At 40.4% G+C, this 15,649-nt stretch overlaps 1 protein-coding gene across 4 annotated transcripts in view; it reads left to right on the top strand.

Moving 5' to 3' along the window:
- The window catches only part of LRBA (LPS responsive beige-like anchor protein), a 357,361-nt gene that overhangs the window by 84,391 nt on the left and 257,321 nt on the right, over positions 1 to 15,649 (top strand). For all 4 annotated transcript variants that reach the window (XM_035113958.2, XM_035113959.2, XM_035113955.2 and 1 more), the window contains exons 31-32: positions 9,291 to 9,421; positions 15,510 to 15,588. In XM_035113958.2, the coding sequence (XP_034969849.1) occupies positions 9,291 to 9,421; positions 15,510 to 15,588 (210 nt within the window). The remainder of the gene's footprint in view (positions 1 to 9,290; positions 9,422 to 15,509; positions 15,589 to 15,649) is intronic.

Genomic DNA, 15,649 nt, shown 5'->3' with positions numbered 1-15,649 from the left:
CCAATTTTACTTAACGTTATACTTAATATGCTTTAATTGCAATCCTGAACCAATCCTATAATTTTAATAATGCAAAGCTCAACTGTTGATTTTGAGATTTTGAACCTGCATGTTACAATCTAATGAAAAATTATTTAGGGTTGCATCCAAATTGTACTCAGGGTAGATCCCATTGAAAGTAGTGGGCTTAAGAAAGTCATGTCCTTTAATTTCATTGGATGCATAACTAACATTGGATCCAACCCATTGTCATCCACATCTGAAAAGCATACTGAGGGCTTGCAACATTTTCGGTAGTTTATATTAATTAGATTGAAATGCATTGGAAACACTGGCCATATTGTTCTTGAAATTGTGGCAAACTATAGAATCACAGCTGTATTAAAATTAGTGCTAAGTTGGTTGTTTAAAAGATATTGCCAAAGCAACAATTAGGAAACTGGAGTGGCAAATATTAGTTTATCATATGAGGGGCTGAGCTTTTTATTTTATTTTTCCAGACATGTGATTTTTTTATTTTATACCAAATATATTTGGTAAATATATGTTTTACAAAAATAAATTTAGGGATCCAAGCACTGTGGCTCAATAAAAGGAAAGTCTCAGTCCAATGGAATTTAAAAATTACAACTAAATATGTTGTATTTTAAATGGACAAGATAACGCACAGTAGATAGAGTGGTTTTTATCTGCCAGTGATGTCGAGTACAAGAAGGCAACTTCTAGAACCCTACTGATTATTTATTGTAAGGCTCATCTCCACAGCTTTCTCAGATGGTTAGAACATGGGTAGTGTAAAGTAGAATTTGATGTGCTTAGCAGAGAAGCACTGCCAAGAGCAGAAATTTAACAGCAATTTTGCACTTTCCTGTTACTTGGGGGGGGGAGCATGGAATAAATTGTAACTGGAAAGTGTCAAGTTTTATTCAAGGGATACTGTATATACTATGCCTACGGCCATAAGGCAGCTTACCAAAGTAAAATAAAAAGATACTACAAATAAACAGTAATGTTGCGTGCTCTCCAGTTGACAAGAGCCGAGGTGTTCCAGTGTTCACCCAGGATTTAGCTTCCTTTGAATGCAGCTCAGTGGACACTGGGGTGTCTTTAGGACATACAGTTTTATTTCACATGTATGCAACTGAACATAGGGCTCACAACATTAACACTCCAACAGATCTTGCTTCCCCATTAGATTTCTAGGGACTCCTTCCCTTAAAAGCCATAAGCTTTGGATTCAGCCTGCAGAGAAAGTCAAGGCGCTCTGCGTCTCCAGCTTCCAGCCCACTCAAAGACTGTCACAGAAGCAGCCCCTTGCCCCAGGCCTCTTGTTCTCCTTCCTACGACTATGTGGCATCCAAGGCGCACCGCCTCCCTCCTCCTTGTGTGTCTATGGCAACATGGCTCATTCTTTAAAGTGCTGTTAGTGGTACTTAACTGGCTAACTAAGACAGTTCTCTACTTCGACCAGTTCAGCAGGTTCCTTTAACTACAGACTTCCAAATCCTAGAACATTTTTTTAAAAAAACAACAACAACAACCTTGCTCTGTTTTAAGTAATAAGAATAAGAACCATGAGTCAACAAGTTATATCTTGATGCATTTCAGGCAGTGGAGGCTGGTCCATTAGGGCAAGTGGGACACCTCCAAACCAAGTGGAGTCTTGCTCTCCACCATCTGCCTCTTTCCTTACAGTCAATCCAAGGAGTGGCACTGGCTGCTAGTCTCCTTCTCCTTAGTGTCATTGTTGACGTTGTAGAATTCAGCAGGGAGGAAAATAGGAAACTAGAATTAATTCGGTCCGCCTGTTACTGGCTCTGGCTCCACCTCCAATTGGCCCCCTTGCCTGCTACTTTTTACCAGCCTCTATGGCCCCCAGCCTCCACTTAGTTCAAGACTGCATCATGGTATAGCCATCCCATACAGTGTAATCAGTTTTGTACCACGTGCCTTATCCTGCCTGTGTCTCCCCTACATAATGCCCGGTCCTCGGTATCAATGATACTCACTTCTTTATATTCATAGCCCTTTGCCAAATCATCTCTAGCTGTGCCAGCAAGTGCTCAGTTTAATGTAGCAAAGACTGAATGAAGCCAGTGACTGTAGACTCAAAAATACGTTTATGAATGATGTCTTGCTCTTATTTTTTTCCATTCTATGGTCACAAGTTAAAACCTTTTACTCTTAAGATTTATTTAAGTACTATGCATTTGTTAAGTGTAACATGGATCTTCTTAAGAGAAGGTAATCAAGACATTTGTGGGTACAGAATACCTATTTTAAAACGTGAACAGCTAAAAAAAATCCCCTGCAGCTATCAGTTTTAAAGTCATCCAGTCTTGATGCTGTAAATTTGGTGGGAAAACATGTTTTCTTTCAGATGACATCTAAGGGTCTGTTGCAGTTCTGGGGTGAGGGTGGATAGAATAGGTTATGACCTTGTATTCAGGAAACTGGAGCTACATTCAAAAAGAGGTTTTCATCTCCAGGGACACACCAATATACTAACATTACAGTGGGAAACTTTGGACAAGCAGACTTCAGGATGCTCTGTATAACTTAGTGTGTCTGGTTTATATTTAATGTATTGTCTGGTGCAGAACACAAAGCCCAGCGAGTTCATGTTTTTCATTTTTTTTTCTGTGGGGGGTGGAGAGGTGGGTGAGTTGGAAAAGACACCTTGTTAAAAGTCGCCCCCCCCAGTGTAGCAGTTTTACGGCAAAGCATCTCTGGGACTTTCAAAGCATCTCTCTGATCCTGCATTTATCTCAGGAATGTTGTGTCAGAAATCAAAACTCTCCTCATATCTTAAGGATTATCAACTTTCCAGGCATAGCTGGAGAGTATACAGTAACAGCTATGTGAGTGAAACCTTGCTGAAAGAGTGCCAGGTTGTGGGTTTTTGCAAACAACAAGGTGTGTGCGCTCATTCCCATGCCAAAAATTACTCTTTTATCTTATGTGAAGATCCAGTCTGGTGATTAGTGGGTGACAGGGATTTATCTTGATAAAAGTTCAAGGCCTGGTCTGACTCTTTCATTAAGCCAGTAGAGACACTGAATTAGCAGTCTATTTGCCGTGTTTTGTCCTCTGTAACCTTTCAGGAACAAAAATAAGTTCTTCTTGTTGTTGTTACAGTAAAGACATTGGTAGTTAGTTTAATAGTCCTGATGAATAATATGATTCTGTTTAATTGTGACTAAAACCCATTTTTATAAGGTCAGTACTGTTTATGGTTTTTTTAAGGAAGTAAAGTTGAGAGAAAGCTCAACATTGACTGCTCTGTGCAATGAAAACTAGTTTTGAAAAGCACACATGCTCTCCGATTTTATAGGTTTCATTTTTTAACTTATGGTAATAAATAAATATATATGGTAAAAGCTTATAGGCTCCTCCCTCAAAGGCATGAGACCATTAGTCTCTGTCAAATGCTGGAAACTAACTGAACTATTATTCCTTTGTCATGTCAGATTAGGAGTGGAGAATTGACAAAATGCACAAGAGTGACTTTAACCACCATCCTTCACCCTTTACATGTTGCATGTGCTTATTAACAATTTTAACAAGTTTCGAATGTGTGCTGCCTTATTTCTGTGTTAAGCTTACGCCTACAGAGGTGCAGTCAAAGATTGACTGTTTTTGAACTAGTAGAGTAAAACCAGCCCCTTTTACCTCTCCACACCTATTCCCCGCCCCAAACTCTAAAGAGCCGCACTAATTTTCAGTGCTCTGTGACTGACCTTTCATCTTCATACAGACCGGCCTTTCCCCAACCAGTCCAGTCCAGGAAGACCCCCAAGTTTATGTTGCTGGTTTTTCTGCAGATGGTTTCGGCATATACTTGTATTTGCTGAGTGTTGTGGCGGGCCTTGTGGACAAGGGACAGGTGCAGAAAGTTGTAACATCTGCAAGCGCTGTTCAGAGGGAATGAAAAGGTCAAAGTCAGGGGACCTTTAAATGTTACCCCATGCTGATTCAGTTCCTGACCATACAGATACCCCCCCCCCCCCCGCCCACTGTATAGTTTAGTCTCCAGGTTTCACTTTGCACCCTCAGGGCTGCTTCCGATTCCCTGCATATGGTTCACGAGATTGCACCTGACCTTTGGGATACTGGATGCTCACACTAAAGTTTTCTCTCTTTTTATAATTCATTAGTTGGATGAAGTGATATTCAAAGGAGTACGCTTCAAGCTCCTACTCTGTACCACCAACAATTTTTTCAAGGCTGTCCTTTAAATAAAACAGCAGCACTCCTTGCCTTACCGTGGGGATTTAATATATTATATAATACATGTAATAAATGAACTAATCCAGTGATTCTTAGTTAGCTAATTATTGAGGACCCCTTATTTTTCAAAAGCCAAGCTACGGACCCCCTACTTTTGAAAGTTTTGTTAACTCTATTGTAGCTACCTCTGCAAAGCAATATTTTTGAACAAAATGTGAGGTAGCCCCCTAACAAGCAAAGGATTTTAGGTATACAGTGGACTCTCCGGATATGAACTTATTTTGTTCCGAAAAGTCTTCAAGTTGAGGCGCCATTTCTGTGCACGCATACGGCGTGATAGAGCGCTTCTGTGCATGTGTGCGCGGTGAAACCAGGAAGTATACACTTGTGGGGTTGCCGCATTCGCAACCTGGAAGTTACGTTACCCGAAGGTAATGTAACCCGAAGTACCACTGTACTAAAAAAAAAAACAAAAAAAAACCTAGGGCTGAGCGATATCTGGTTTTCAACATGTTGATATATCAGCAGCTAAACATCACAATATTCTGATATATCACTGTGTCTGAAATTGGAGCTCAAGCGTGCAGATGAGGGAAGGAGCAGTCACAGAGACTGGGCAGGCGGGTGGGTGGGGGTGCCAATCAGGGTGGGGATGAGGGAAGGAGCAGCTGTGCTGCATGTTTTGAGGGGATAAGGATGGGACAGTCAGCAAGGATACACATCCACTGTGGCTGCTGCTGCTTTCCTGCTGACTGAGAAAAGAGCTCTGCCTCAGTGCCAGGGGAAGGTAGTGCCACAGTGCCTTGAAGTGGGGGCGAGCGTTATCAGCTGATATCATCATGTGATATCGGTGTGGTGCTTTAAATTGGTTCTCCTGTTCTCCCTCACGCAAGGAACAATATATTGCTGCGTATTGCTGGGTCAAAATCGTTACCGTGGTGTGATTTCAAAACCAATTTTGGCCAACATATTGAAAAATAGCACAGTGCTAAAACATCTCAAAATTTGTGATATTACCATGCAAAAATGTCAAAAATTTAGTTGGAGGAAGGCAAGGGATGGGACAGACCCCCTGGGTGTTTTCTGCGGACCCTCAGGGGCCCCCAAACCCCTAATTGGGAACCTTTGAACTAATTTATTATAGAGTTTTGGGAGTCTCTTTTTTAATATGAGAATAAACGTTTAGTCAATGAGACTTTTGGTGGGTGGATATTTTCAGAAATAGGTGAAGTAGGCAATATTCAGTTAGGCAATCTGCCCATTCAAGAGTGAGCAATGTCATTAAGCATAATTTGGATTATCACAACTCTGATCTTCAGGCTATGATGTATTTGATGATGTTTCAGTTGTGTTGCATATGAGACATCATACACCAGTGTGTATACATATATTAAAATTGCCTTTTGAAATATATGAACACATGGAGGCATCCCATGCGTGGGGCAGTTTTCTTTAAAATGGTACAGTTTTTACAAGTTATGAAATAAATACACATAAATACTAAATAGTTGCTTACATTGAAATCTACTCAAAAGTCTACTCAAAAGTAAGTCCCCTTGAGCTGAATGAGGCTTACTCCCAGGTAAGCATTTCTGAAATTATTTCTGAAATAATTTCCTGATCTTTATCAGGAGAAGTGACCGACTTTGAAACAAAAAAGAATAGAACAAACAAATACAGTAGTGTATAGAATATTTACGTAATGCTACTTAGGAAAGAGCACCAGTGATATATTCAGTGTTATCAGTAAACCACACCTGTTTATGGCTGCAGTGGAACAGGAGTGCCTGGCGTGCTATGGTCCATGGGGTCATGAAGAGTCAGACACGACTAAACGACTAAACAACAACAATGGTATCGATGAATACACCCAGATTCTGTACTTCATCCTTCAAGGAAAACGTTATATAACTATTTAAAAGGATAGGTAAAAGTAAAGGGACCCCTGACCATTAGGTCCAGTCGTGACCGACTCTGGGGTTGCGCGCTCATCTCGCATTATTGGCCGAGGGAGCCGGCGTATAGCTTCCAGGTCATGTGGCCAGCATGACAAAGCCGCTTCTGGCAAGCCAGAGCAGCACATGGAAACGCCGTTTACCTTCCCGCTGTAGCGGTTCCTATTTATCTACTTGCATAGTCTACCTTTTAAGATAGGGTAGGGACGCGGGTGGCACTGTGGTCTAAACCACAGAGCCTAGGACTTCCTGATCAGAAGGTCGGCAGTTCGAATCCCCACAACGGGGTGAGCTCCCATTGCTTGGTCCCTGCTCCTGCCAACCTAGCGGTTCGAAAGCACATCAAAGTGCAAGTAGATAAATAGATACCTCTCCGGCGGGAAGGTAAACGGCATTTCTGTTCTCTGCTCTGGTTCGCCAGAAGAGGCTTGGTCATGCTAGCCACATGACCCAGAAGCTGTATTCCAGCTCCCTCAGCCAATAGAGCGAGATGAGTGCCGCAACCCTGGAGTCGTCTGCAACTGGACCTAACAGTCAGGCGTCCCTTTACCTTTTTAGACAGTTCCCAGCAAACAGAAGAAATGATCAACTCTGGGATTGCCTGTGAGGTAGGATTAGAGTCAGATCCTTTTCGGATATATGTCATCATAGAAGTAATCAAATGACTGAAAGGCCTTGAGAATCAGCAGTTACACTCTCCTAAATATCTAGACGCAGATTATTCACAAATGTCACCATCACTGTCTCTGTACTGTATCCTACTCTAAAACCAAACTGAAATGGATAGAGAAAATACTAAATGTATATACTGTACCTAGAAATATATTTCAGTTCAGTTTATAAGTTTATTGATCTAGCCAAAGGCCATGACAAAGGTGTATTAAGCAATACTATTCATAAAATAGCACAAAAAATACATCCGTAATAGAAAAAGCTGCAAAGGTTTTGCCAAGTTCCTGAGTATTAAAACAGTTTCCCTCCAGCATCTCTTACAGCTCCAATTCTAATAATTCCCCCCCCCTTTTTAAATCCAAGTTGCTAAAATCCATGATGTAAAAGAGAGAAGTTGCCAGAGACACGAACAAACTTAGATCCTGCTTGATTTCAACAATTTATAGTGATTTTATCTAACTCATTTTTTTCTGATTTTTTTTTTGCACCCAGTGCATAGAGAGCCACTCGGTGTGTTACAAAGCTTTTATTGTCATTCACCAAATGAATGACAATAAAATAGCAAAACCATTTATGCCAGGGTGTGCTTGCTTGCTTGTATGAACAAAGGTTTTAGAAAGCAATCTCTTGGGTCTCTATATAAGGGGCAGACTAACAGATAATGAGTGATGTTTTCCACCTGAGGTTGATGACGAATACAAACCCTGTCTGCGTATGGGATGTTGTTGCAGCCGTCTACGACTGCAGTGGGCATCACTTGGAAACGCATCTCAGTAAAGGCATTTCTTAAGGAAACTGGTGAGAATTTAGTCAGACAACTAGCTCCAAAATGCTCTGTTCTCAAGAGTGGATACCAAGGGGAAAATTTGGCGTTTCTAACCAAATTAGTTGCAGGTCCCTTCTGGATTCTCCCCAGAAGAGCCAATCCCGTAGTTGACACTTATGCAGAAATATATATTAAATCTCCCACCAGTGTTCTTAAAAGGTTCTAATTTTTGGTGCCTATTTGATCATCCTTATTGTAATCATCTCATTTCTGTTTTTAATTCATACATAAATTCCCAGTATCAGGATACTGAATTTGGCTAGCTATGACCCCAGTCTTTATGTACACATTTAATTTAATTCAGTACTACTCATTTGTGAATTTAGGATCAGGTCCAGAGTTCACATACACATTCGTATTAGTTTCCTTATGCAGTGCAGTTGTTCAGTGCAACTCTACGCATATGTGAGAAGGATTCATGGTTTTAAACACATTCTCTTGGCTTGGGGCTCAGGTGGCTGTTGCTTCCATCTTTTAGAGTATAGTTAACATTAGCAGTCACCCTTATAATGATATGGCACACGCTGCCATGTCTATAGTGAATAGTGTTCAGAACAGTTAGTTAATCAAGGATATGGTTTAGTGTTATAATAATAATAACTGGGACTTAAAAATGAGAACAATGAAAAATTGTCTTTTCAAAATTACGTTTATAAAGTGTTGAAAAGTTTTTTTATATATCGTATGTTAACTTGGAGCTAGTTTTAACACACTTTATTTAGAAACTGAATATATTTTAATGCTATTAAGGGAATACGTTCAACCTGTACTTACAGTACTGTCAACAGAAGATGTGATTAAATAAATTGAATGTTGAAGACTTTTGGCTTATAGTTAACACCAGGTAATTAAAAGGAAGCACTGCTCTGGGAGTGCACAATATATCAGCTGTAGTCTTTAGCTCATTAGCTGAGGTTTTGCATGTTTATGGAGCTAACTTGCAATTAAAAGTGTCTTTAGCGTATGTTTAACTGGGCCTTTTAGGTGTTTGGAATAAAGCATCACTGTTTAATTGAAATTGGTTTGTCATAATTATGTCCTAGTAATGCAAAAGATATTCTTTTCCCTGATGCCTGAAACAGGAGTTGTATTCAGTTTTGAGTAATCATGTGAGACGTATTAATACAAACAGGCCATTGATTTCTTAGGTCATTTCTGCAATGAGTTACCAAGGAACTGAAGATTCTGAGGAAGAGATTTAGTTTTCTTATGTGTATTCCCCTATTGTACTTCTCTTAATGTACTTTAAGCAGAAGTGTTTAAATTTTTGAACTAGCACTGCCTCCAGTGGTGACTGCTATGCTCTAATAACCAGTATTTTTGTTTACTATTCTTTTGCAGCAGTTAATATAAAAATGTGGGATGTTATCTTACTTTCTATAACAATAGCCTTGCAAAAAGTAAAACCGGTAATGTCTTAGTTGGTCTCTAAGGTGCTACTGGACAATTTTTATTTATTTATTTGGTAATATATGAACCTTCAAACCTGGCTGAAAGGTTTTCGTTAGAAAAAAATCGTAATTTGTTATCTGAATATCATAACAATATACACAGATATCCTTAAACATTTAATGGTTCTTGAATTGTATGTTTCCCCCCCCTCATAGGAGTGTTGTCGTGGCACCAAAGAAGTCACTGGCTGCCTCTACATCCACTATAAATTTGCCCACAAATGCTGTCAGTGTGGTTTCTTCTTTGGATTCTGCCCAAGCTCCAGATGCAATGGGAGGTTCTCCTGGTAAGTTGGGAGAAATGGAGATGAATTGTGGAAAACAAAATTGCAAATAAATGTGCTGTAGTTCTTATTTATGGTTCATTTGTTAAGTCCCTCAATCACCACCCCAGAAACCATGACGCTCAGATGCTTTAGATGAGGAACACCAGGCGGGTTACATAAGCCACTTTGGATGGCCACTTGGTCCATCTACCTGGAATTGTCTATTTGCAAGACCTTTCCAGGGTCTCAGGTAAGGAACTCAGCATTGCTGTCCAGCAATGCTAAGGACTGAGCTAGAACTGTCTTCATGAAAAGCAGGTGCTTTACCAGGCATCCCCAAATTGCGACCCTCCAGATATTTTGGCCTACAACTCCCATGATCCGCAGCTAACAGGACCAGTGGTCGGGGAAGATGGGAATTGTAGTCCAAAACATTTGGAGGGCCGAAGTTTGGGGGTGCCTGTGCTTTACCACACATTGCTCACTTACGCAGCCACATTCTGAATGGCAGTGAAAATGCCACCTAGGGGGAACAGTTGCAGTTTCTCCAGTAACAAATATGAAAGGAAGGTATGGTGTCCCCAGAACATAAATGCCAGCTCATGGGGCGATGCCTAGGCTTCATGCCATGAATGTGTAAAACTGAACATTTAAGGCATCCACTATCAGTTTGGCAGTGGTGGCCAAACTCGGCCCTCCCTCCAGCTGTTTTGGGACTACACTTCCCATCATCCCTGACCATTGGTCCTGTTAGCTAGGGATCATGGGAGTTGTAGTCCCAAAACATCTGGAGGGCCGAGGTTGAGGAAGCCTGGGTTGGGCAATTCAGCTGCTGAGTTATGCTGAAGAGTAATTATTGTGCCCCATAGTGTTTCCTTAATGTTACCCTGCTTGCTTGGTAGGTTTTTGCAGCATAATAATGTTGTGGAGTTCTTGGTATAGAGAAAAGGATTTCTTTTTTTAAAGTAAATAATAATTTATCTTTAGTAGTTTAAGTTTTTCTTTGTTTACTCCCTGTAGACTGGCCCAGAAAGTTTTCAGCAAGGAAACCAAATCATTATTTAACTAGATACTCCTTTTAAAAAAGAAATCCTTTGTTTCTGATCCTTGCTGGACTTTGTTAGACAAGGGAGGCGGGGGCGGCTTTTTCTAGTAGCTGTGGCCTTGTCATTAAACTGCACATTAGGTATCACTTTTCTTTGCATATGTACATTCAAAGACATGCAAGCATTTTGGGAGCAGCACTTCCTTTTAAGGACAGTTTATTGCTAGAGACATTATTTGTTTAGACCCTTGGGGACCTTGAATAAACAATAAGCTTTCACTAGAAGGGTGCGAGACAGATGATCTATTTGCATTTTCTTTTATGTCCTTGCAAATGTCTGTAAAACTGTCAGTTTGAAGGAGCCAGTTTATCAGTGAAAGGATAAGAGAGATAAGTCACTTTGGTTCCACATGTTTGAAGTAGCTACCGCACTTACTTGCATGTGTGTTTTAGATGAAAACATGCTTCTGAAATGTCTCTTTTCCTCTAAATGCACAAAAGCTATTCCTTAAATGAAACCTGTAGTTGAAAACTACATTTAGTGCATTTATCCAAAGAGCTTTTACATGAAATACTGCTTTGAAGTCTTCTGCAGAATAACATGTAACTGGCATTTTTGTTCTTTGCCTATTTTTGAATTATCTTGTTTGCTGAAAGAAATATGTTGCCTTAGATTACAGTTTTAAAAAGCTTGAGATTATAGGCCTCATTAGAATATTTGTTGTTGTTTAAAAGTGCTTTTGGGGAAATTTCCCTGATGGACAACATTTTAAAGTATTTTCTTGCTATCAAAAAGTCAGAGAGACTGTCCAACAGTGACCCACAATTCAATTAAAAAAAAAGCAAAATCACTAATCCACAATCATGACACACATGGGTTTTCCATAAAAATCCTTTGCTATGTGGGTTTTTTTCAGTTTGTGTAGCATTTCTTTGTATTCAGCTTAATTTGATGTCATCAACCTCTGTTTAAAACAGATGGTTGTTTTCAAATGTTCTGGCTAGACCAGTTGTTCTCAAAGGGTGTGATGTGCCACACTTGTGTGGCAGGAGAGTGTGGCAATTGTGGTTGGAAGATTTAAGGACAATCAATATTGTATTTTGGGAATGATTCATTTTTCCTATATAGCTGCATTGTTTTATACTTTATGGATGTCGCATGATCATATTATAAAGTAGTTGTGTTCTATGTTATAAATCTAACACTTCTAGTTGTTGTTTCCTTTTGTTTCCCATTTCTTGTCAATAAAAGTATTGGTGTGGCATGAGCAAATTTTTATTCTGAAAGTGTGGCTCAGAGAAAAAAGTTTGAAAACCACTGAGCTAGACAAACCAGCGCCACTATTGAGATAACTAGTATAATTCAGTGATAATCATTTAAGATTACTGCCAAGATGCAGGCCTTGATTGAGGGCTTACTTTGGGGATGAGACCATTGTGTGGACTCTCTTTCCCTTTCCAAGGTAAAGTACAGATGAGTTTCACTGCTGCATTTATTCAGCTGATACTAGCTGCATGGGAAATGTAACTTGAAGCAGCATGTGCTACAATAAAAAACTTAATTTTAGCTGGAAGTGTGCCAGGTTTTCTATCATAAACCTATTTGTTCAGCTAGTTATAGTAACTAAAAGCCGTATTGGTTATTCTGAATGTCCAAAATCAAGGGCTGATATTTTAGATAGCTTAGCATTATTTATTTTAAATTTATAGTTTGTTATATATCCTGATGGGTCAGGATTCTTAACAACTAAAAAACCCGAAACCTGATAAAACATATTTTTGGACTTACTGGTTGCCTTCTGAAATATGTGGTAATATCTATATTTGGCAAATTAAAAAACATTTTAATTGCTACTGTTGAAATTTTCAGTCATTTACTAGCATTCTAGCAATATTATATGCTGACTATTTCAGATTTGCATTTTTTGCACAAATGTTACAATACACATTACTATTACTACCACCTCTGACATGGTCACGAGGAGATTGGAAAGTTTTGAATTGTCTTAGATTAACTACAGTTTAGTGTGTTAAAAAAGGTAAAGGACCCCTGACAGTTAACTCCAGTCATGAACGACTCTGGGGTTGCGTTCCTCATCTCGCTTTACTGGCCGAAGGAGCTGACGTTTGTCTGCAGACAGTTTTTCCAGGTCATGTGGCTACCATGACTAAGCCGCTTCTGGCAAAATCAGAGCAGCTCACGGAAATGCCATTTACCTTCCCTCTGGAGTGGTTTTTCTACTTGCACTTTGACGTGCTTTCGAACTGCTAGGTTGGCAGGAGCTGGGACCGAGCAACGGGAGCTCACCCTGTTGCAGGGATTCGAACCGCCGACCTTCTGATCAGCAAGCCCTAGGCTCAGTGGTTTAGACCACAGCGCCACCTGTGTCCCTAAACTGTGATTAATCTTAAGTATGGTTAGTGAAAGCAAGCCAGCTTCAGAAACTATGGTTTAACGTTGGCTTCTTTCCACTAAGCATAGTTAACAATTGTCATAGCTAGCCAGGTTTGGATGGCATGAGAAACTGTGATTAATTAAAAACAGAAGGAAAGTCTTCCAATCTCCTGATGGCCATGCCAGAGGGTGGTAGGGAGTATCTGAGCCAATCACTCAAATAGATTCATTAGGTGATATTCAACTAAGTTTTACTCAGAGTATTGAAATCAATGGCCTTAACTTAGTTGTATTAATTAATTTCAGTGTTTCTGAGTAAAACGTAGTTGAATATCACCCATTGTTTTATTGCTAAACTGCATGTTGGCATTGCATCAAAGTCAGCCTACCATGTTGCAGTCTACCGCAAGCAGAAAATGAGCACAACTTTCTACTTAGACTGACTCAGGTAAGGGTGTGGAAGCCTTGTGAGGAACAGTTGAGGGAGTAGGGTATGTTTAGCCTGGAGAAAGAGAAGACTTGAGCAATGGTATGATAGCCGTCTTCAAATATCTGAAGGGCTGTCCCATGGAAGATGGAGCAAGCTTGTTTTCTCCTGCTCCAGAGGGTAGGGCCCGAATCAATGGATTCAAATTACAATAAAGGAGATTCTGACTAAACGTTAGGAATAACTTTCTGGTGTTAAGAGCTGTTCAACAGTGGGATGGACTCCCTCGGCAGGTGGTGGACTCTCCATCATTGAAGGTTTTCAAGCAGAGGTTGGATGGCCATCTGTCATGTCATGGGTGCTTAAGCTAAGATTCCTGCATTGCAGGAAGTTAGATTAGATGACACTTGGTGGACCCTTCCAACTCTACAACAATACAATTCATTGCACCTCTTTTTATGGATTCTTGACCTATAGATTCCCCACCTATTCACTGCCATTTACTGTGACTGGCATTCTTCTACTCATTAGGAAACATGGCAGCAAAAACTGGAGCAACGTTATCCACTGACAGCAGAACAAAATCATGGACAGAGCCTCAAATAATAATAATTAGAAACACATCTCAAGCTTTGTGTTGTCTGTCCATCATATGTTGGAGAAATAGAGGCATCCTATTTTGATAGTTCAGGTCACTATGGAATTGGTCTGTTCCCACCCGTGCCCCAATATTTGAAGCTTTAGGAAGGTTCCATTCTGCTACATGCTTCAGCCCCTCCAATTACTATTTGTTGCCAATTGTGTTTCCGAGGAGCAAACAAATTTTTAAGATCACAGGTGTACTCTTATTGGAACAACTTTATCTTATTCACTTTGAACAAAAATACTAGTAGGCTTTTTTGAGGCAAGTTTTAACTGATAGCAGTTCATACTTTTTGTCAAAGTTAGCTACCCAAGGTGGTTAGGAATACTTTCTCTTTGGTGTGTATCTCACATAATGAAACTAAGAACAATAGCAAACCATTATCCCCCCCCCCCAGCATCTGGCATCCTTATTTTAGCCCTTTGTTGTGTCTAAAAAGTCAGTGACCTGACTTTCCCCAATGAAATTGTCCCTTGCATTGTATCACCCTTCTTTCCCAACCCACTCCTGTCCCCAAATTAGACTATTTTTCAAAGATATATGAGTGATGGAGGACATATTTCTGAAACACCACCACTGAAGGCTGAGTGCCTAGAGATGGCTGCATATGGAATGCTAAAGAGGTACCGTACTAGTGTCATGGCAGGTGGTAGGGTATGCAACAGCAACATGTTTGCAAGTGTTATCCAGGATGTCTTCATATTTATTGCTGACCTTGTTTCAGTGGTTCAGAATTTATAGTGGTTCAGGCACACTTCTAGCAACATGGAGGACTGCTAGTTGATTTGCGGTAGACCATGTAACAAAAGTGTACTGCAAACTTGCTTACAAAAAGAAGAAGCCTGTACCCCACTTTGTGAGAACGCTAGGCCTCTGATGCACAAGGAACTTCGTTAAGCAGCATCTTTGCAACAAATGTTGCAAAGCTAGAGAGGGAGCTGTGTAAATCAAATAAAAATGTGAAAGGGCAAAACCGGGAGTCCCTGGCCCTAGAGCGGCAGCATGTAGGTCAAACTCCCGGACCGAGGTTAGTAGAAAGGCATGCTGTGTAAGTTTGTGCTTTGCAGTCCCCTCTCACTGCACCTCATCAGCCAGCATTTCCCCAGCCAGACAGGCTGAGAGGGTTACCTGCCAAGGCCTGTGCCAAATTTCCCACTTCTGAAGCTCAATAAAGTTAAGGCCAATTTGAACCCATACTCTGGTCTCTTGCCTCATTCTCTGTGGGGAAGGGGTGGGCACCACAGACAGCGTTTAGCATGTGTGCCCGCAATAAGCACTTCAGAAGCTCCTTTTGGCCCAGGTGCCTTTTAACCTTCCTACGACATATGTGACTTCAGGCAATTGGCAGGTGGGCATGGGTTGGTCATAATGGCCTGGTTTCCCACCACTGATGTACATTTTAATCACTGGTATCTTGAGCTAAAAGGATCTTGGGATACTAGAACTAATGAAGATCTCTGCTTAAGGCTGTGGAGAGCTATTACCACAGAGTACTGTCTCAGTAAACAGCTCTGAATTAGATGGACCCATGGTCTGAATCCATTTAAGGAAGCTTCATATGCTAATATGCTATCTAAGCTCTATTAAAATCTTCTGCAGGCAGCGGATCATCAAATTCAAGATTACCATCTGTTCCTACAGTTTCTTCTGTGCCTGAGGATTCTGCTTCAAACATGAGGTATTTTTTTAAAATAACTTTTAACTTTCTTGAACCAGGGTGTATCACTTTCCTATTTATT

The sequence above is a fragment of the Zootoca vivipara genome, chromosome 9 (genome assembly GCF_963506605.1).
Source record: "Zootoca vivipara chromosome 9, rZooViv1.1, whole genome shotgun sequence".
NCBI lineage: Eukaryota > Metazoa > Chordata > Lepidosauria > Squamata > Lacertidae > Zootoca > Zootoca vivipara.
Note: the sequence above shows the minus strand (reverse complement) of the source record. Positions and strands in the feature narration are given on the sequence as shown.